Consider the following 22750-nt stretch of genomic DNA (forward strand, 5'->3'; position numbering starts at 1 on the left):
CAGGAGCCGAGCGAGGATTGATTCCCTGCTGGAGTGGCTGATCCATGGGAGCCGTTCCTCGGGGGCCGGGCTCCCCGCGGCCGCGCCTGCCAACGGGCCCGACGGAACTGCGCCATGTGCCCGCGGTGTCACTGCATCACCCCATTGTTGCTACACACGCACAGCACTCACTGGGGAACAAAAAGCTGAATGAAACGGAGCAGCTGCCAACTCAGGCAAAGACAACTTAGGAAACTATCTCATTCTTCCTTTCTCTGGGAGGCTATTTCGCCTGTTGTTTCCTTGCATACAAAATGCGGTCTGCAACAAATAAGGCAGGATAAGATACAGCGAGTCCTGTTTCTTGCTTCCAAAACCACAGGCCCTAGACACTACAAAAGAGAGGATAAATGGTGTATGTGCTCTAGGGACAACGTCCAAATGTGATCCATTCAAGATAGATTTCCATGATTTTTTTACTGCAGCTCTGAATTCCTGAGCATGGTGGTTCTTCACTTCCGTTTCTGTGCAGAAATCTGCAGATCTTTATGAAGGGATGTCTCTGATCTCGGGAATAAAAAAAAAAATCCCAGCACTGACATATGTGGCACGTGTAAGTGGAGATATTTTAAATGCCATTTATTATGGATCCAGTCTTCAAAACAGCCCCACTCCACATTTTTAAGGGCTCACAGCCAGCTGCTTCGACAAGCCTTTAAAAAATGCTTGGTTCCTTGCGTTTTTTTCTACTTCAGGCCCTTAAATATGCTTTAGATTTTCCAAACCACTCAATATACACCAGTTACCATCTGGGAACAGACTTTTAAAGATGACTTCTGCCCACATACAGGCAATGGCTCTGCCTGAAAACCTCTCCCTGGCTGCTGATGCTGGAGAGACCAGCTCCGTGTGTCATCCAGATGCAACCTGGATGGCTGCTCTTCCAGGAGGTCAGGCAATAGATTTACCCAAGAAAGGTCTCAAGCAAAGCACAATATTGATTGCATGGTCTTAAAATGTGCCCTACCCATTCAGCTATCCTTCCTCACATCCCGTAATTGTGCACAGCAGGGATGCTGGTATCCTCCTCCAAAGCATCTGGCTCCACCAGGGACAGGATACTGCTCACACTGGAGTGCTGGTCTGGGATGCTATGGGAATTCCTGACTTCCTGAGTTGTTTATTTTTCCTTTGCAATGACCCACCAAGAGATGCACAGGGAGCTCTGAGGTTTCCTGCCTGTAGGTTTGTTAACTCTTTGCTCACCAGCCTCTCCTCTGCACCAACCACAATGGAAATGTTCCCAGCCCCTGGCAGGAGAACAGACTGGAACATGCAATCCCCATCCTTCAGAGCTGTGTGAAGTTAGAATCAGAGGCACAGAACAGTTTAGGTTCACACAGACCTTAAAGGTGATCATGTTCCAGTCCCTTGCCATGGGCAGGGACACCTTGCTCTAGACCAGGTTGCTCAGTCTCATCCAACCTGGCTTTGAACACTTCCAAGGATGCACAGGACACAGCTTCTCTAGGAAACCTGTGCCAGGGTCTCAACCACCTCTCTAATTCTAATTCTAATTCTAATTCTAATTCTAATTCTAATTCTAATTCATTCCCTCCTACTAACCTATCTAAACCTACTCCCTTTCTGTTTGAAGCCATTCCCCCTTGTCCTGTTACTACAGTTCCTGATAAGCCCCTCTCCAGTTTTCCTGTAGCCCTCAGATGCTGGAAGGTGCTCTGAGGTCTCCACACAACTTTCTCTTTTCCAAGCTGAACAGCCCAACTCTCCCGTCCTGTCTCCACAGGAGACCTGCTCCAGTTCCCTTTATCAATTCTGTGGCCTGCTCTGAACTTGCTCCAACAGTTCCATATGCTGGGGGCACCAGGATTGCATGCAGTATTTCAGGTGGAGCCTCACAAGACAAGAGGAGAGGGGGAAAAACCTCTTCCTCAGTGGTGTGGTATTAGCTCCTAGTGGCTCATAGGGACAGCAGCAATCAGAGAAGGCAGCTCAGATGCACCATGCAGAGCTACTTTCACTACCCTTCAGGCTGCTGAGCTTCTCCAAGAGCAGCTCCCTGCTCTTTATTTTGGTTGGTGGAAGGAGTAATGAAACCAGGGTTTGCCTGGCCCTGCTGTCACACTTTCTCCAGCCTGTGATTCAACCCTCACCAAAGAGCCCAGGGCAGCTATTTATCAGAAATAACTGTTATCCCTAAAATAACAGTCCAGGATGCCTTGAGCCCCATCTCAAATCTAGGGCACTGCTCTATATTCATGCAAGGATGTCCAACACCAATGTGTTTTTGAAAGAAACACTCATGCTGGTTGTCTGCTTACCCAACAGCTGGGCTCTAAATTACATGTTGCTTATTAATAATGTATTTTTGCTCTAATTCTTAATGAAACATCCATTAAAAACATTCATTTTAGTTGTAAATGCCAAACTCCAGTCTCAGTTACGCTAATGTAAAGCAGAAATAACACCATTGATTTCAGCCTCCTGGTTAATGCTGCTATTTCCCAGCAAATAAACTGCACCCTTAAATTATCACTATAAAACAGTGAAAGTTCAGGAAAGCTCACTGCACTTAAGTTGCATCAGGGTTTCATTACCATTCTTCCTTTTCATCTGCTTGCAGCTTTGAAGCTGAGATTTTTCATGCTTCACCTCAGACAGTGACATTTTTTGAAAAGCCAGTGGGAAAGTCCTATCATCTGTTTCCATGCTAAGCAATCACACGCTCCAAAACAAAAATGAAGCAGAAGCCCTGGCACCCTCTGGCTGGGAAGGACTCTTCCCCAGCTGCTTGATGGTTCCTGTGGGCTACCACGAGGCACAGGGGGCTAGAAGGTTTTTCTCTGCAGAACTGTTAATTTCTGTGACTTCCCCACTTTTCTCCCACCTGATGGTCCTAAAGACCAGGAACTCTCATTTCTCCTTCTTCCCCAAGCCCCCACTGGAAAACAAAATCATTCACAGTGACAATGAATTAATTGTGCCACTGCAGGAACAGCTCTCAGGCATCAGAAATTCGGAAGTGAGAGAAACTGAAGCTCTGCATTCAACTTTAATTAAGTCCCAGTGTAAAATGTATTACAATAGTCTTTACTCTTTATTAACACAGCCTTGGGCCAACTCTTACACAATCCAGACAGTAGGTTTTTTCCAACAATACATTTTACACATGAGGCTGGTATTACTACCTATTGCTAAGCTTGCTCCCCATGCTTCTCTGAGACCCCATTTTCAGTTGCTTTTCTTTCTCTCAAGCTTTCTCATGTGGGATGAAAGTTTCCAGTCCTGGCCCCTTTTGTATTTTTTTAATGCAAAACTCACAGAGAAAATACCTAGCAAAATATTTCTCCCAAACTGAAACAGCAGGCTAATGAAAAATACACTATTTTGCCCAAACTCAGAAATTTTGGCAACCTTTGGTTAGGCTGAGGCTTCAAAGCTTGCAGGGAGTTAAGGCTACCTCTGCCTCACAAAGGAAAACACCTTGAAAAAATAACAGCACCTCTGATTTCTGCAAAGTCTTTTACTTTTTAGCAGTTAAGTTATCCAGAAGTTCCTTTTGTCATGAGTTTGTTCTGTTTTGGGGGATGAGACCCTCCTCTATAGTTTGTGCTGCTTGGGCTGAGACCAGGAGCAAAGAGAAGGAAGCTGGTCTCTACCCAATGCTGACAGACTCTTGAAGAGAAGATGGGAACAGTAAAATGTTAGGAGTTCTTTGTTATTTGGAAAAGTATTAATTTTTTCTTCTGAAGGAATGTAGGCTCAGTCAGATCTGGGAAGATTTTCACCAGGATGGCAAAAGGCATGCTTTGACAAAAAAATCCAGCTAAATTTAAAAGAGAAGGTGTGAAGGCATTTTCATTGCAAAATTAAAACCCCATCTTCTAACCACTTAAGAGCTACTAAGATGTTTTTGTAGGTATTTTCTTTCAGACTTTAACATCTTTTTGTAGGTATTTTCTTTCAGACTTAAACAATCTGGATAGAAAAGTACAGTAGATAACATCTTTCCAAATTGCAAGATGCAGCAAAAGGTCCTTATAGGGCTTACACACAATTCTCTCAGGCATAGAAGGTGTCCCTCCTCTCAGAGGGACACCAAGGGGATCAGAGGGATGGAGCAGCTCTGCTGGGAGGAAAGGCTGAGGGAATTGGGATTGTTCGGCCTGGAGAGGAGAAGGCTTTGGAGTGACCTCATTGTGCCCTTGCAGTGCCTGAAGGGAGCCCACAGGAAAGATGGAGAGAGACTCTTGACAAGGGCCTGGAGTGACAGGACAAGGGGCAATGGCTTCACAGTGACAGAGAGCAGGTTAAGATTGGATACGAGGAAGAAATTGTTCCCTGTGAGGGTGCTGAGGCCCTGGCACAGGGTGCCCAGAGAAGCTGTGGATGCCCCTGGATCCCTGGCAGTGTCCAAGGCCAGGCTGGATGGGGCTCTGAGCAAGCTGGAATAGTGGGACGTGTCCCTGCCTGTGGCAGGGGGGTTGGAATGAGATGATCTTTAAGGTCCCTTCCAACCCAGGCCATTCTGTGATTCTTCACAGAATTTAGACTTTAGAATTTAGCTTTAGAACCTAAATTCAAGCACTCTGAATTGGCAATATTCCTTTCTCTGTGCAAATCCTATTCAAATTAAAATAAAAGGGAAATTCCAGAATTGCATTTGAAAATTAGAATCAATTTGGTTGTAAGAAAAAAAAAAGAAATATCAAAATTCCCCCCTTTTAAGTAACCTGGACTAATTACTCCTTTTTAACCAAATCACCAACCCAAATCTTCATTTAACAGTGCTATCACAGATGTAATAATGTCACATGTTTAGTCTGTGAAATCAAAACCAATAAATTAGCACATGTTAAGGACAGGGTGAATTGTGCCTGTCTCATTTCTTGCCTTGAAATTACCTCATTATTCACTTCTTCCAAGCCAAGAATTTTTAGGTGATACCTGAAGAAGGGCCTGAAGGTTGCAAGCACAGGACCAACAGCAGCACGACACCTCCTGGTTTGCTTTATGCCCCAAGGAATGCTGCCTGCTCACCCCACCACCCAGGGCTCCTGAGGAGGCTCAGCCTGCTGGACCACCAGCCTGGGCAGGCAAAGCAGGCTCTCCCCACCAAGCCTGAATAAAAACTGAATTCCAGGAAATCAATGAGCTTTGGAGACTCAAACTCCCCGCAGAAGCAAGCCTCTCCTATGCTCCACTCAGTCTTCAGGATCAGGCCCAGTTCTCCAGTACACCCTGGGAAGTGAAAGAAGAAGAGGAATGTGGAACACTCACCACATCTGTGTTTGTGATCTTGGCCAGGAGGTCGGTGAGGCTGTCCCCATCATCGAGCTGAAGGCCACAGATGGCTGCTCCCACACTTCCAGTTGCTATCATTGATGGTGGGTACATGGCAAAGTTAAAATCTGCAAGAACAGATCTGGGAATTAGTCCAAGCCCAGACCAGAAAAGCTGCAAAACATCAGAGGCAAGCAACATAAAAAAACCACACCCAAGAATAAAACCCGGGGAAGTAGAAGAAAGGGAAAAGTGCCACTCTTTTTGGTCCCATGGAGCTCATTAGTCACACTGCTCATCACAAGCAGTCAAAGGAGGGGGAACAGACCTGCAAATTAAAATGGAAATGCGGTTCAGTCTTTTATTCTCACTGATGCATAAAGTAAACCTGGACAATTTTTAATAGTCTTTCCTTAGTTTTAAAGAAAAGGAAAGAGAAGAAGGAGGCTTTCTGTAATTTATGTCAGAAATTTGGGTCTTGGTCACATTAGACCTCTCTGTATAACTAGAAAACTAACTGGAATAAGGGATCACAAAGGACCAAAATGAGATTTTTAGTCACGTCAATTTTTAAAGAGTTAATTAATTCGAGCATTTAAAGACCTGTCCAGGAAAGAGATTTTAATTAACGGTTCATCTTTACTACCTTAGCAATTAGGAAGTGAGAACACTTACAGCCCATAGCTATGAAATCAAAGAACAAAGATTGCATTTGTCATTACTACTATTTCTTAATAAACAAGCCGAAAATACACTTCAGAACTTCCTCTCACACATCTGTTAAATCAGAAGAGAAATTAAAATAAAATCCTGTGATCTTTATAAGACAATTTTATGGTTTATGATACTGCCACAGACACTGGTTTATCAGCACTAGTTTATCTTACTAAATACCAGATCTCCCACATCTTGATATATTCCTAAAAAGAAACTTGATTTGCAAGTTCTTTGGTTCAACAATAACCCATTGACAAACCTTGCTGTACCAATTTTCAGTATTATCAAACCTTTCCCTACCAGTTTTCAGCTGGGGGAACTGGAGCAGAAGGAAAGTAAACCAAAGTAATACCTAAAAAGAAATAAATTACAAGCAATACATTCCATCAATAGAAACAGATTACAGAAAACTGTCCTGCTGCAGATCCCAAATCCTTTCTGTTCACAAATTCTGTAACCCTGCTGATGATGTCTGTGTAACCACTGAGGTTTTAGACACATGGAGAGCTGTTCTCAGCCTCCCAAACTCAGAGCTGGCACATACTTGAATAGCTGTGGAGACAGCATGTTCTTCTCCAGGCTGGAATACATCCCTGGGACTGAAGCAGTCCAGTAAGAATGGCACTTGGGACATAACATTCCCCCAGATGGACCAGAACAGGGGTGTTAGAAGTGAGGAGACAAAAGGAGGAGTTGAAGCCCTGACATGGATTTCTGTCTCACAAAGCCACCAGGAGGTTCCCACCTGAACACTGGATGCTGCTTCCTACCAGACATCACACTTTGACAGACACTTTTGAAGGACAAATTCCTACGGGCTGAAGTAAGGAATATGGAATGCCATTATTATAAAAATAATAATTTATGCAATATTGTAATAGTAAGAACCCACTGTACATAGGAAAGCTGACTCTTGGAAATTAAATTATATTGCCCCCCACTAACAAGTGAGACAACAGGAGAACCTTGACTCCCAAATTCTCAGTGCAGGACACAGCCCTGAGTAAGCTGATCTCAGCACATGGTGAGGGAATGGGAATTACACTTCCAGGATTGCACTTTCTGCCAGTCACCAGTGGTGTCCCCCAGGGCTCAGGGTTGGGGCCACTTCTCTTTGATAAATGACCTAGCTGAGGGGATCAAGTGCACCCTCAGACAGTTCTCAGGTGACACCAAGCTGGCTAGGAGTGTTGATTTGCTTGAGGACAAGAAGGCTCTGCAGAGGGATCTGGACAGGCTGGATTGATGGGCCCAGGCCACAGAGATGAGGTTCAACAAGGCCAAGTGCTGGGTCCTGCCCCTGGGTCACAGCAACCCCCAGCAGCTCCAGGCTGGGAAAGAGTGGCTGGGAAGAGCCCAGCAGGAAAGGGCCTGGGCCGGCCGGTCCATGGTGCATGCCCAGGTGGGCAAGAAGGCCGATGGCTGCCGGGCTGGGTCAGCAATGGTGTGGCCAGCAGGACCAGGGCAGTGCCTGTCCCCCTGCTGTGGGCACTGGGGAGGCCTCAGCCCAAGGGCTGTGTCCAGTTGGGGGCCTGGCACTGCAGGGTGGACACTGAGGGGCTGGAGCGTGTCCAGAGGGGGAACGGAGCTGGGCAAGGGGCTGGAGCACAAGCCTGATGGGAGCGGCTGAGGGAGCTGGGGGTGTTTGACCTGCAGGAAAAGCAGGCTCAGGGGAGCCCTATTGCTCTCTACTGCTCCCTGGACAGGAGGGTGAAGCCAGGGGTGGGTCGGGCTCTGCTCCCAAGGAACAAGGGACAGGACAAGATGAAACAGCCCCAAGCTGTGCCAGGAGAGGTTTAAATTGGATATTAGGAAGAATTTCTTCAGGATGATCAGTCATTGGACCAGCTGTCCAGGGAAATGGTGGAGTGACCATCCCTGGAAAAGTTCAAAAAACATGCAGATGTGGCACTTGGAGTCATGGCTTAGTCGTGAACACGGCAGTGCTGGGTTAGGATTGGAGTCCATGGTCTTGGAGGTCTTTTCCAAGCTTAATAATTCCATGATCAAAACCATTTTCATGTTTACCTCACATGGATTTATACAAACACACATAAGGGACAACCACACCCCTAAGCTAGGAAGCAACTTCCATGTTTGATCTTGGACGTACCAAACCATCTCTCACTTATGCATGGGAACTACAGGTAGCAATTGATTTTCCATAATTTTCCCCTCCTTGTCCTGAGTTTCGGGCAGGATGTAGTAAAAAGATGGTGCAGGGAGGTGCCATGTCCAGGCAGAATGGGCTGAGCAAAGGACACAGCTCCACCTGCCCTCTGAAATTCCTTGCCTCGCATCACGACCTCCACGTTATCCGAACGCCGGTGCTCTCGTGGCTGATTTTAGATCCACTCCCAGAAACTGTCTTCCTAGGAAGCTGAATAAAGAGGCACAGTGTCCCTGCCAACTAGCACTGCTGTAGGTCTGCTTCCACGTGGGGTCACATGCGAACATTTCTATGCCCAATAACCTTGTTAGCTCCCTTAATGTCATTCATAATGCAAATGAGACAGCGAGCGAATGGCCAGAGGCCCAGAGTGACTAAAGCTCAGCATCCAGAAAGTCTTACATTGCCTCTAGCTCTAAACTAACTTCCCTCCATAACAAGCACCATAAACTTGGCTATCAAAGCTACACATGCCCAGTCTTTGTTGTACAACAGGCAGCGATTTGTATCACTGGCTTCTATTTTTAGCATATTAATTAACTACTGCAACTGGTGAGGCAAGTGTCTCCAACTGGAGAGTGTGGCACCATTGTCTGAAGTCATCACCTCATCTCGAGCTATTGAAAATCATGGCAGTGACCCTCCTGCTGATATGAATTTAACCTGACATGCCCACAAAGGAATGGGGGGTGGTGCACCAATTTTGTGCACATGGTTCTCCACATCACCCTGGACCCTATTAGTGTGGAAAGAGCTCATTGAAAGAAAAGAAGCCACATTGTGCTGGGCCACCTAGAGGGTTGAATAGAAAAGGCTGAGGAAAAGAGCAGGCAGCGCAATAAAGGCCATAATTAACATATTTCCATATTCAAGCAAAGCAATAACTACGTGAAATGTTTGTCAAGGTGCAATGAAAGCATAAATATTAAGTACCGTATCTGAGGGGATGCAGAACCGCCCCCCCAGTCTCTTAGATTCCATTGAGAAATTCAAAACAAGCTTTTTACATGTTATTTTCAATTATAAACCTTTATCTCTGCTTCTACCATGACAACAAGACAAGCCTTGCCACTCTCACTCAGTTTTCACCCAGGTAAAACTGTCCCCCATCCAAATTAGGTCCAGAATTTGCCCTGAGATTAAAAGAAAAATTAAAAACTAGAAAAAATAAAATTTAAGAAAAGTGGGGGGCACAGAGAGCAAATGTAAAAATCTGAGCTGAAACATATGCATTTACTGCAAATTCTTGCAGGAGATGATAAAACCTGAACTACAGGGGAAATTTTACAGAAAGCACTTCTTATTGGGCACTTGAAATTTTATAACTAGCACTTCTCCCTGGACATCTGAAGCAAGGCTATGGGCTAAGTCCTTCTGTGTGCAAACTTGACTAACACGCACCCAGAGCCTGCAACTAAAGCATGGCTCCGACTCTAACTCTGCTGTGATTTATAGGTTTATAGTTGGGCTCGATGATCTCAGAGGTCTTTTCCAACCTAATTGATTCTGTGATTATGCCCTTCCATGGGGAAAGTACAAAGGAGTCTCATTATAAGTTAGAGAAGCGGTGCCACAGCGCGTGTCCATGAGAATCTGAGCACATGAACACTTCAAGGGAAGACGCTAGGCTGTTAGAAAGCAAAACTTGTTTTACTTTCTATTCCCATGCAATATACACAAGAAACCATCCCATCCCCATTATACTATCACCTATTTCCCAAATGACCTCAAAAACAGCTAACCAGCCCTGCACAACCCCACTGACTTCAGCGCTGGAAATAAAAAAAGGCAATGCAAGAAACATCACCCTTTGAAACACAGCCACCTGTGGACCAGCCAGCCAGAGTCATCAAGCAAATTCAGGGTACCCTGAACCTGCCCCCCACTTTCAGCCTGGAGCTGACACAGCCAGGGCACGAGGAGGTTTTTCTGCCAGTGGAGCACACGTAATCCACGCCGAGGTTCCAGGGCTGCGAGCACCGCGGCTGAGCTGTTTTGCTGGCTCTCTCCCAATCCAGTGGTCTTCACTCCCTTCAAGCCAGGAAAATGCAAAGCTGACAGTCAGTCCAAAGCAGAAGGGAACTGGAGGAAGGAACCCAGAGAGGTCCTGCAAGGGGAAGCCTTAACTTGCAGCCAACAAATAAAACCGTCGGAAGGAGAAGAGCACTGACAAATACGCAGGCAGAACATGCTCGGTGTGTCAAAGTCAGGTGGGGGAACTCTACCTACTTAAAACGACCCATTTTACTGATCTGGCTGCTGCTTGGGATTTTTTTCAGCAGCCAGTTTTCATCTCTTAATTTGATAGATATTTATTTACAGAGTTGGAAAGTGCTGTCATAAGGAAGGTAATTCTTCCCATGGTGGGGGGAAAAAGGGAGGGAAAAAAGGTATGTTACCTCCATCAGAAAAGCAGGTATTGATACATTAAAATTATGTAGGTAATGGTTACAGCCAGCCTCAGACTTCACCCAGCCAATGCCTGTATTATGAAGACAAGCATGGATCTATATTTAACCATCTAAGTTTAAAAGAAAAGTCTAAGATAAACAATGGAAGTAGTGAATTTAATTCTTGTCTGCTTTGAATCCAAATGCAATTCCAGGGTCAATGTGGTACTATTTTTTTTTCTAATACATTGGGTTGTATCTGCACTGGCCATTTTTTTTTTCTCTTCCTCTTGCATTTCTCCAAGACACTGCAAATTTTCTTCACGTCAACTGTTTTTATTTTTAAAGGCAAAACCAGATGACTTCAGCCTTTCAAAGCAAACACAAAACTTTCAAGTAAACCAGGGTGCAGAAGCGTTTCCATCCTTTGAGAAGGTAGGAGGGCAGACATCTAATTCTGTTCCTCTCATAAAGCAAACAGCATTTGGCCTTTATACAAATGGGTCTGAAGTATCCTAAATGTTAATGCTTCATCACAACCAACCAAGAGAGGTAAAGACAGGGAAAACACGCTGACCAACCTATGCAAAGTGGAGGAGCACTCACAACAATATGCTCATTAGTTGATAGTAAATACTATTTCTGAGCAACTGTTTTCACTGGTTTTTATTTGCACTTGTTTTACACCTTCCTAACCAAGGATCAGGATGATGTTAGTGCTTGTACCACCAAAATGTCAGACCTGCAGCTGGTAGAAAGGAGGGCAGCTCCTCTGGCAGCTCCAGAGTGATGCCAGCTTGTATCAGCAAGTGCTCTCTTTATTTCTTTCCACCTCCTCTTGCCAGACTTGATTGATCATGAAACATTCCTGAGGGCCCGACTACTTGCTGATGGCACTTCCTTGGTTCTTGTGGCTCCACAGGCTGGAAAGCTCAAGATACTGATATGAGCTGGAACAAGCAAGAGCTTTTTCTTTTGCCTAGCAATAAATAAGTGCAAATTATTCTTTCTTCTGCTATGCAAGAAGAAGTTCCTGCAAACACTGCCACTTTGCAACATGTATTTTTATTTCTTAAGACATTTACATAATGAAGCCTCTACAGGCTTCATTCTTCCCCTCTGCAAAGAACAGGTCCCAAATAAAACTTGTATCACACTTTCCAGGCTCCAGTAACTTACACTGGATGAAAAGGGGATGCAGAGTAGAATTGCCCAGCAGGAATGCTGAGGAGCAAACAGGCCTCATTCTGTGTGGTCACCCTGTAGACCTCTACCAGGGCTGCAGACCTCATCTTGCAGTCTTCGCTCAGACAACACTCCCATTGACTTCCACAGAACTTCTGTCTGAAGAAAGATGGAGGATTTGGCCCAGAAGTTAAAAAAAGCCTTCTCAGCTTTCAAGTGTAGAATGATTAATGTCCCAGAAACAGTGGGCAGAGGTTTGGCACACTGTATGAAACTGACTTAAAGCTGACATTTTGCCGCTCCTTCTCTGTGCTGACACAAGCCCCAAGGCCCGAGATGCTGGATCCACCATGGGCACATCCCACCTGCCACAGGACTCAGCTGAGGCCTAGAAATGACCTCGCAAAGGACTGAGTCCAGGGTTTTACACAAGCTGCCTTCTATTTCTGCAAGTCTGCAAAGGCTTCTGCTTCCAAGTTTTGGTTGCCACTCAACTAAAATCCTGCGAAGCTCCTCACAGAGATGAGTGTCTCCATTACAGCTCCTCTTTCTGGAAGCCTGTCATGCACAGACCCTCCCTCAAAAACCATTCCCTTACAGGCTCTCACATAAAAAAGGGGTATTCTGCACCAAAACTGTGGCATATACAGGCTCTGAGAGGAGAATGCAACACAAGGAAGCAGTTGTGCATCTGAGACTCTGAACAGGCTGCGAGAAGAAATGATGAGCACACCCGAGTGTAAGGAAATAATGCCCAGTTCTCTCTCCAGCAGCAGCGTGGCAGGCTCTGCACACACCTTTGTAACCACTGCCTTCTCCCACTCCTTCCAGCAGTGATTCCCTGGCTTGGAGCTCAGCACAGGCGACTGGCCAACCCCTGAGAGAACATTTCCAAGCTGTGCAGCACTGTGTAAAGAGACAGAGGAACAAAGGGTGCAGAGCAGTAAAGAGATGGAGGTGTGGGCAGGGTGGAAAAGCAGTGAGCAAGACAAGGATGATCTCCATTGGGCTCACAGCTGAACGGGAACATTGCATGCTGAAGAATCCCAGAATCATTAGGGCTGGAAGGGACCTCTGGAGATCGCCCAGTCCACACCCCTGCCAAGGCAGGGAGCAGGTGACACAGGAGCATGTCCAGGTGGGTTTGGAATCTCTCCAGAGGGAAGCTTCAGGCCCTCCCTAGGCAGCTGCCACCCTCAATGTACAGAAATTCTTCCTCTTGCTGAGGTGAGCTTGTGTTTCAGTTTATGGCCACTGCTCCTCACCCTGTCGCTGAAAAAGAGCCTGGCACCACCCTCTGACACCCTCTTTGAGATATTTATATGTATTAATGAGATCCTCTCTCAGCTTTCTCTTCTCCAGACTAACCAAGCCCAGCTCCTTCAGTCTCCCCTGGTAAGAGAGAAGCCATAAGCACCACTTAAAGGCCCCAAATTCATCCTCCTGGTGCCTTGAAAATCCAGAAGCGTTCTCAAGGAGATTTTGGCTTGCACAGGGAGCCACCGGTGGGATGAGAAAACAATGACACGGTGACAGATCAGGCCATGCCAGTGCATAGGGTCCATCTATGCACTCTCACTGCACAGTGAACAAGGCAGCTAGAGGAAAATGCCACTTCCATGCCCTCCTAAGGGAGGAGGAGACTCCTGAAACCTTTGTGAGTGCAGAGCAATGAAAGAGAAAACTCTTTATTCAGGAGGACACCCAAGCTTCTGTCCTGCTCAGCAGCCGTATGTTCCGATGGGACCAAGGGCAAAGAGGGAAACACATTCCAGTTCCAGTCATGCTCATGTGAATCATTAATCACTGCAAGGACTGGGGAGAGGCCATGGGTTTATATCCACGCAGCTTGGTTCAGGAACTGGGCTCAAAATAAAGGCAGAGAAACAGAGAGCGTGCCAAAGTGCCCAAACATGACAGAAAGGAATATGCAGAAGAACAGAATATCACCTCCTTTTGGGGAACGTTCAGATGGAAAGGTGAACAGTGATGAGTATCACTGTGATCCTACACATCCAGCACAACACCCAGTAACTGTTCAGGGCTGCTTCCCTCTTCATTTGCTGGCACTAAGTGCTGCAGGAGTGAGATCAAAGCCAGCTCTGTACAGGCAGGGAACACCTGGGAATTTCTGGTAAGATGTTTTTGCTGGGAAGTTAAATGGAGTAGTTGCTGAAGACGGTCTAAGGCTGGGGGAGAAAAGTTCAAAATATGCCAGATTTTGCATGATACTTTAAAGAAGAAAAGTACTTGAAAGCAGAGAAAGCCATGCTGAGATGAATCAGGAAATAGAAAGAGATTCACTGCTGCGCTCCAGACCAGAGCTATTAGCCAGGCAGCCAGGTCAGCTTTGGGAACAGTAAAGAGTCAAACCCAGGCTAAAAACACACATGGGGAGCAAGGGAAGAGGGAGCCACATGTCAGAGCAGGTCCTGTTGCTGAAAGGAGGCAAATGGGGAAATGAAACACCAGGCTTAACCCAGGCTGACAGAGAGCAGCAGCTCTGAAGGAAAAAGAGAAAGAAGAAACAGAGTGGTTGATGAGAGCTGTGCAACAAACAGGACAAGAAAAGGAAATGACAACTGGATCTGGAAGGGAAGTCTGATGAGAAGGGGCATTTCTTCAAAGAGTAGCAGTGAAAGGGAAATTCTGTAGTAAGAACAACATTTCCACAATGGAAGTTGAGGTAGCAGTTCACAGGTAATGCGGGAACATGGTATTGAGTGTCTGGGTAAGAGCTCTGCTTTCAAAATGAAAATGTTGTAGGTCCTCCTCAAAACTACAGAGTGGTCTGTGGACAATGGCATGAGAAGAAAAGGAAATCTCCAGCCAGCACTACAGTACCGTCACTTTTGGGAAGCTCTGTACTCAGCAATTATGTCTTCCACTTTCAAGGGAAGAAACTTTAATTTGTTGTCTCTTTAAACTCAACAAAAAGGACCTAATTTCATGCACTGGAGACATATAACATGAAAGGCAGATCACATGGGGAACACACATGAGGGAACTGCATGACTGGGCTGAAGGCTGGAGAGGAGGCACTGCTCTGGATCTCAGTAAAAGGACTTCTAGAGCATGGAGCTAACTGCCAAAGAATTCATGGAGTGGAAAGAAGCCATGGACTTTGGAGACTCTCAGGGACCACAGTCTTGCAATAGTTTAGTTATACGGAAAACTTTAAGGGCAAAGCATTATGGACCAGAATTTGAGATGTTAAATCATAATGAAATTCCAAGGCTCTCAAGAAAATGATGTGCTGGATAAAAAAGCAAACAAACCAAAACACTACTGGAGGAAGGTGGAAGCAACAAAAGAGTGGGAAGATTGTCTGGTTTGGAAGGCAACACGGAGCTGTATTGGAGTTTGATGGCTGATGGTGTGAAGACGCAGGGAAAGACCTTCTTTTTCATATTACACAAGGCAGAACAGTGAACACATCCTAAGTAAGGGGAGAAGGCAAAGAAATCACCAAGAGTGATCCTGCAGAATTTGAGCAATATTTCTATTGAGTCCTGTGGTCTTTGGTCTGAAAAGGATCATGCAGCAGTGGGAAAAGAAGGGAAGGTCTGAACATCATGGCAACCAAAAAGTCAATTACCTTAACACAGCCCATATACAAATCTCTAAAACAGATCAACTGAGATAGGAAGAATTGGCCAACATTGTAATAGCAGTCACCACATCTTATATACAAGAAGCAGGCACTCAAACCCCAAAGTTGCACCCCATCTTCCCTTCCCCTGTGCAAACACACAGGCAGAACAGTTCCTATCACAAAGGACTAGGTATATCAAACTGGTCAATTCAAACACTGAGCCACCCACTACTTGATAACGACTCTGGAAAACACTGCATGCTGTTTATCTAGTCCAGGTCTAGCTTCTAAAAAGTAGTCTTACCATTAACCCTTTAGATGAAAATTCAGAGTCCACTAATTTTGTAAAAGTAACTGAGGGAAGAATAACCCAAACAACAAAATAACACACAAACAAAAACCAGTGTTTTGCAGACAGGTCAAAATTAAAAAGCTTCTCTTCCACACAGGCAATTATTCTCACAAAAATCTTCAGAAACTGCGTTCAGCCATGTGACAAAAAGGGACTGCAATGGTTCCCTACGAAACACGGTAGTTTCACTGATTTCTTGGGGTGAAGCTAGGAAAGAATCCAACTTATTTTTTTAAAAAAGTAATTACCTTTTAAACTGTCATTCCCTGTGCTTCAGGGATGCAGTAGCACCACATAAATGCTAAAATACACAATTTTGCCTTTTATTTGGACAGAGTGCATTTAATGAAAAGTTTATGAACACATTTGTGAAATGCATTAGCTCAAGACACTTTGGGCTAATGTGCCATAACTGCTTCTGTATTTGCAGCTGTCCTAACAAATGATCTGTGGCCCTCTAAAAGAAACAGTGAATGGGCAAAATAAAATCCAGGATGCTCTAATCCAGCCTTACAAGACTTCATTGCAAAAGCACCACACATGTCAGCTGCACTACGGGTCACTACTACAAGGATTTTGCCCAATGCACAGTTTTGGGGCCTGATACACAACACCTTTTGCAAACAGTCCCATGGGAGTTAGTTCCTCTTCCCACATCACGTAAGGATGGAGGGGATGAAGCACCACCAGGAACAAATCTGCCCTTCTAACCAAAATAAGAGCGGCAGCCAGAGCAGCCGAGCCTACCTGTGGCACAAAGGGCGATGAAGGTTTGTGCATGCTTCCGGATCAAAAGCAACTTGTCTTTAGGGAGAGGCACCTTCCTTAGGATGTGTTCAATGAAATCGTGTGGGGTGACAGCTGCAAGGTTCCACTTCAACTTCCCCAGCACCACCAGCTCCCATTCCTGCAGAGGGTGGACAGGGAGAGCAAAAGAAAAGAAAAATCATAAGCAAGCCTGTGAAAAACCTCTGTGTATTTCTTATTATAACTTTATCACTGCTAAATTTGTTTTCCTCAAACCCTTTTTTCCATATGCCTCCACTGCTTTGAAGTTGTTGACTTTATATTCTTTTTTTTTTTTTTGAACACCAGAAATGTCAGGCTCTACTGAAAATAATGAGACCTGGCAGCTCTTGCCAAGGTTTTTTTGGTTTTTTTTTTTTTTTTTTTGCATCCAGTCCTGAATGCCCACCCAGAAAGTTTAGACTGCAATTAGATATTGCCAAGGTCACTGTGGTCCTTTCCTAGTAACTTCTTTCAAATGGCTATAGTCCTTACTTTATAGCCATTTAAAGCCCTAGGGACAGCCATGCACAAAAATAACCTAGATATACATTCCTTTTTTCAAAACTGGGGAAGTTGGCTTGATGGCATTGCCTCCCAAAACACTACTCCAAAGGTCCTGCAGATAAATCTGATGGTGCTTAAACTACTCCAAGAGAGGCTCTGCAGAAAGGAAACACACACAACACAGCCAAGAAGTAGCCTGTGTAAATTATCTGCCAGTAAATCATGTAGGAGCCATTCCCAGATTCTTTGCACGCCCGAAACTCCCACTGCAATCAAAGGAAAGCTTGGGCGTGTACGTAACTACCGGCCATTCCCTGAAATGGGATTCCATGTGCAAACAGCACCCAGATCCAGCCATGGGGTGCATGACCTTCGTGTTTCAACATTTAAACCGAGTTCTGATCACCTTATAGTGTCACACAGAGTGAGCAAAGCTCAGGCCTCCAGCTCACATTTGTCTCATCCGTCAACTATTAGCTATTAACTAAATTCCATGCACTGATTCCTGAGTCCTGATGATGCCTGATGGAGCCCAGCATGGTGGGGAGCCCCAGCTGAGCTGACAGAGCTGGCAAGTCAGAAAAAAAAAAAAAAGTCCTTTAATTTTGCAGCCGCGGAGACGTCAACCAGCGTTGCTGAGAAACCATAAACATGGACCCCACAATGCCATTTCTGCAGTCCTTTCCCTGAATAGATGCCCACTTTAACAGCAAGTTACTTTCCTACGGACATTCCTGCTGGATTATGACAGAGCCCTCCATGGTCTGAGAAATCTCACATATATGCAAAAGGCCGCAGAAACCAGACGGGATTTTTTAATTTCTCAAGAAAACCTGCAAAATGTTGGAACGTAACAGCGATTATCTGAACTCAAGGCCTGCTCTTCCCAGCATTACTGATGTGACAGGCTTTGAGAGAGAACAGTCAACCCAGAGGACCAAATACAAGGAAACACTTTAAACACATGGTGGCACAAGAAGGGACATTGCTGGGCATATTTGCACGTGGGGACCCACGGCACTTCCCCTGTCCATCTGTGCCACCAAGGGGGCAGACACCTCATGGCCCTGACAGCCAGGTAGGGTTTTAGGGCAAGGCTCTTTAACTCCACAGAAGCACAAGCATGAGCTAAAAACCCCAGCCCCTCCCCAGGGGGAATTCCCAGTGATTCATAGGAAAAATTCTTCAACAACTCAGATGGCTAGGCCAGCTCTCTGACCTAGCATCCATGTCACCAAGGGGCCCTGATGCAAGTCTGGTGCTCCACGTCATGATGTACACCTCACTTATTTCCTTCAGTAATTATCAATTTACTTCTGCTTCCACTGCATCTGAACTGAGAGAAGCAGCAGATACAAGGTGATTAAACTGAGCCTTATCACACAGGATGGGTCAGGCCGGAAGGGGCCACAGTGAGGCAGCTGGTGCCACCTCTGCTCCAGCAGGGCCATCCCAGAGCACAGGACAGGAGATTGTGGCCAGACAATTCTGGAATATCGCCACTGAGGGAGACTCCACATCCTCTTGGGACAATCTGTCCAGGGCTCAGTCACTGCCCAAGGAAGTGCTCAGGTGGAACTCCCTGGGCATCAGTCGGTGCCGCTGCCTCTTGGGCACGGCCGAGCATCCCGGGCCCCCCTCGAGCATCCCGGGCCCCCCCGGCCCCGGCCCCGGCCCTCACCGCCGCGTGTCTGCCGCCAGGTGGCGCCGCCGCGCCGCCCGCCCGCGCACGTGCGCCCGGCGAGGTCCCCCGTGGGGACACGGCGGGGACACGGCAGGGACACGGCAGGGACGGAACCACCCCCGACACCGCCAGCCCCAGAACCGCCGGCAGCGGCCGGAGCGCCGCATGGCACTGCCAGGCGGCTTCGCAGGACTGGGATGTCCCCGCGGGTGTCCCCCGCCCTCAGCGTTGGCCCCCCGAAACTTTCTGGCCGTTCAGAAAGGCGGGAAAAGCGTGGGTTTTTCTAAAAGTCAGGGGCTGGGTGGCGAAGTTCTGGGTGCTGTGCCAGAGAGAGAAAGGTGCTGTGCCGGAGAGGAGGGAGGAACGGGGCTGCTTACCAGCAGCTCTTGGGGTTTGATGGAATTGTCCGTGTATATGCACAGCTTCTCGGCTGTGAGGGGGATTGTCTCTTTCAGCTTGGAGGCCAGGAACATGCACACCGCCCCCAGCAGCTGCAGATGGCACTTCCGAGTGGGCACCACAGCTAAGAATCTGTCCAAGTAATTCATGGCCAGAGGGAAAACTTCTTCTTCGCACTTCTGCTCTTCGCAGACCTGCAAGTGAGGAGCGTGGGGAGGGAGCGATGAGGCAGTCAGGGGAGGGGGGAAACGGGGGTGGGAAGCGAGAAGGAGACAAGAAGGAAGAAATAAATAAATGAGTGAACCCACCAAACAGACCACTACTTCCCTTGCTTTTGCTCCTATTTTTGTTTCCCGGGGAGCTAAATTTTGGGGGAGGGGGAGATCTGTGGAGAGGCTGGGAAGGCTGTCAATCGGCTTTCACATTCCTTTAGTTCATTCAGTAAGAAATGAATTCAAGACACTGTGTGGGAGAGCCGAAAAGCCCCATCCAGCAGCAAGAGAGCAGCCTCAGACTTTTTTTTTTTTCCTTTGCGACCCAATTTTTCTTTTTTATTTCGTCATATTTTCAAAAAATCGATAAAAAATATCAAAACTTCCCCGGCGGTCCCGGTTTTGGGGCTGGTGGCATCCCGGGACCATCCCCTATCGTTTCCGACAATTGTAAAAATTCCCCCGCCGGGTGTCCCCCAGCCCTGCGCCCCCAATCCCGCGTTGTGGGGGAAGGACGGGAGACATAGCGAGGGCGAGGTGGGGTGGAGAGAGCCCGAGCCGCCTGGATCCTTTTAGCAGGCAGCGAGCAGCAAAATTCTTTTAAAAATTTACAAAAAATCGGAGCCGCGGAGAAAAAGCACAAATCGCACATGAAAACCAAGTGGGGAGTCTGGGCTTTCCAGCCCACGGAGTTTGGCTCCGGAAAGGTCCCCCCCAAAGGAGATCCGAAGGGGCAAAGGATGGTTGGTGGGGCCAGCGCAAGGCAGGCGAGTCTGCGGGCCCGCTGCCGCTGCGCCTGAAGCCTCGGGGCGAACAGGGGGTTCAGCGCCCGCCCCACGGCCCCGACACGCCGGGGGTGCCATTCCGCGGGGCCGGGGGGCACTCCCGAGCCCCCCGGAAAGCCGCGGAGGCAGCCGCGCTCGGCGCCTGCGAGCAGAGTCCGCATGCAGCGCAACATGGCGAGAAGAAGGCACGTCCTCCCCACTGCATACGTGGGCACGGAACCCTCGCCGGGCAGAACGCGGGGCACACGGGGCACCCCCCGACCCTCGCCCTGCCCCGCGTGCTGCTCCTTTTTCCCAGGAATGCCTCAATCACAAGCGCTCCCGGAGGCGGATTTTCTTTGCTTTTAATTGCAAATGACTTTTCCAACTCTCCCCCCCCACCACCACGCCGCGCTTCCTCCCCTCCTGCACCCCGCTCCCGGAGACCCCCGGAAGGGGCGACTTCCCCCGCGGGCTGTCGGTGTCCCCCGCGCCCCTTTCCGCACCGGCTGAGCTCCGGAGGGGGACAAGGAGGAGAGAGGATCGACAAGAAGAAGCCACCCGGTGATCAGAAGAGCGAGGGGCTGCAGGGGGAGAGGGGCCAGGGTGCTGCCCGCGGCCGCTCTGCCTTTCCCCCTCCGAGGGGCCAGGGTGTACGAACCTCCAGCATCCAAGTGGCCACCATCCTCCTCATGAAGGGCTGGATGTCCTTCTGGACGCACTTGAAGTAGGAGCACTGGGGCAGATACCTTTCCTCTATGGTTAGTAAGTTGTGCAAAACGCGGTCATCGTAGAGCAAGTTCGGGTCAGGCAGAGCTCTCCTCATGGGATCCACCTCGCAGCAGAGCAGCTCCATGTTTCCAAAGAGATCTCCCTCTTTCTCTGATGGGAAAGGTTTTTTCCTTTTTTTTTTTTCTTTTTTTTTTTTTTTTTTTTGGAGGGGGGGAAGGGGGTGGGGATAGGAGAGGGGTAAAGGAGGAGGGGTAGGTGGGTGGGAGGAAGACGGCAGGGCTTTCCAGCTCGCTCCTGCCTCCCTTGAAACTTGTCTCTCCCTCTCTTGATTTCTAGCCTAAAGTTAAAGCGAAGTGACGCAACTCGCCAGGGCAGGCAGTTCTCTCTCTTGTTATTATGGAGAACAGCAGCTGGTCAGACGTAACATCAAACGCTTTTTTTTTTTTTTTTCCCCCTCTCTATAAGCTAACAAGGAACCAGGAGGCCCTCGTATAGGGACACACAGACACAAATGACAGCTTCTCTTTTGCTTCCTTCCAGCTACCAAATTAAACCCGTTCCACACTTGCCTTCTGAGGGAGCCCGTCCCGATCAATTTCACTCTCCTTCTCTTATTGCAAGGAACTGTGGGTGCCCTTCGGTACCCACCCAGACGATGGGGGCGAAGTATGAAATGCCCTGCAATAGCAGGGTGCCACATCCATGTCTCACTCTCCCTGCTCCGGCACCTCCTTAAACCTGCAGCCGGAGGGGGACAGAGCTCCCCGCTAACAGCCAACCCCCCAAAAAGCCCTTGAGGGGTGGGGGTTCCTCGGCGTCTTCGGGTTGAAATCTCACAACCACCACGCTACTTCCTCCGGCACACATTCGTGGTTCGAGCAGGCGAACCGTCTTAGCGTTGCATGGCCACACTGATACAACTTTCTAGGAAACGCAGCGGAGGAGGGAGGGAGGGAGGGAGGAGGGAGGGAGAAAGGTTGGCTGGGGAGGAGGGGGGAAGTGAGAGGAGTTATGTCCCACACAGGGTGACTTCCACCCGGCTCGCACTTCGCCGGTAGTCGCTCCCCGCCTGCAAAATGTGACAACTTAGCGAAGTCTCTGCCGGCTGCGGCAGAGCGGAGGCTCCCGAAGGGGAAGGCGCTACCGGGGCGGGCGCGGAGCGGCCGCAGCCCCGCGGGGCGCGGGGTCCCCGCAGCGGCCGCCCCTCAGCCCCCCGGCGGCGGCCGGCGCGGAGGGTGGGCCAGGGGCGGCGGGCACGGAAATACCGCCTTAAAAGTGCGAGCGGGGACTTTGGGGCGCCGCTTCCCCTCCCGCTATTTGCATAGCCAATAGCTCTGGGGCTCTCGCCGCTGCGCGCTGATTGTTACCGGGCAGATTATATTTTAAGGGCGCATGATGCCCGGGCATCGAGAGCGATCCGGGAGGGCTGGGGCGAGAGGGAGCCCTCTCACCTGAGCGCACCGCCGGACCGGGCAGCCCCACGGGCTCTCCCGGTACCCGCGGCAAGGCGGGCGAGCGGCCGTCGTTGCCCGCGAGTGGGCACCGGCGCCCCCTCCCACGCCAGCGTTCGCTTTTCTGCATCAGAGCGGATGGGAGGGGTGGGAACAGCTGAGCCGACTCTCGCCGGAGTCCAGCGGCAAGGCTGCCCGACCAAAGCTGGCTGGAATACGGCCCCGCAGCAAACCCGCCCGTCGGAGCAAAGGGGCTACTTGGGCAGCAAAAAGCCCGCGGGAATGTTGCCCGCCCCCATCCCCTTGTAGCGGGAGACAGCCGAGAGCAGCATCTCCCCACAAACTCATCCCCGCGCACCCCTCGTCCCGTCCGCGGAGCGCGCAGTCCCCGGGCGCAGCCGAGACGTGGGAGCTGCCGGGCATCGTGTGTGGCCCCGGCGGCCGAGCCGCGGGTTACCGGGACCCGGGCAGAGCTGTGCCAGGCAAGGCTCGCGTTTGAGGGGCGGCGAGGAGGGGGCACCCC

The 22750-nt window shown here is 48.6% G+C and overlaps 1 protein-coding gene across 1 annotated transcript in view; it reads right to left on the minus strand.

Annotated features, from left to right (window-relative positions):
* CCND2 (cyclin D2) overlaps window positions 1–20991 on the minus strand; it is a 28500-nt gene extending 7509 nt beyond the window's left edge. Inside the window, exons 1-4 of the mRNA XM_084205833.1 lie at window positions 20706–20991; window positions 19047–19262; window positions 16440–16599; window positions 5281–5411 (exon numbers count right to left, since the gene is read on the minus strand). Coding sequence (XP_084061959.1) covers window positions 5281–5411; window positions 16440–16599; window positions 19047–19262; window positions 20706–20900 — 702 coding nt within the window. The 5' untranslated portion in view covers window positions 20901–20991. The remainder of the gene's footprint in view (window positions 1–5280; window positions 5412–16439; window positions 16600–19046; window positions 19263–20705) is intronic.
* Between the last annotated feature and the right edge of the window lie 1759 nt (window positions 20992–22750).

The sequence above is a fragment of the Fringilla coelebs genome (assembly GCF_963513975.1).
Source record: "Fringilla coelebs genome assembly, chromosome: 5".
Lineage (NCBI taxonomy): Eukaryota > Metazoa > Chordata > Aves > Passeriformes > Fringillidae > Fringilla > Fringilla coelebs.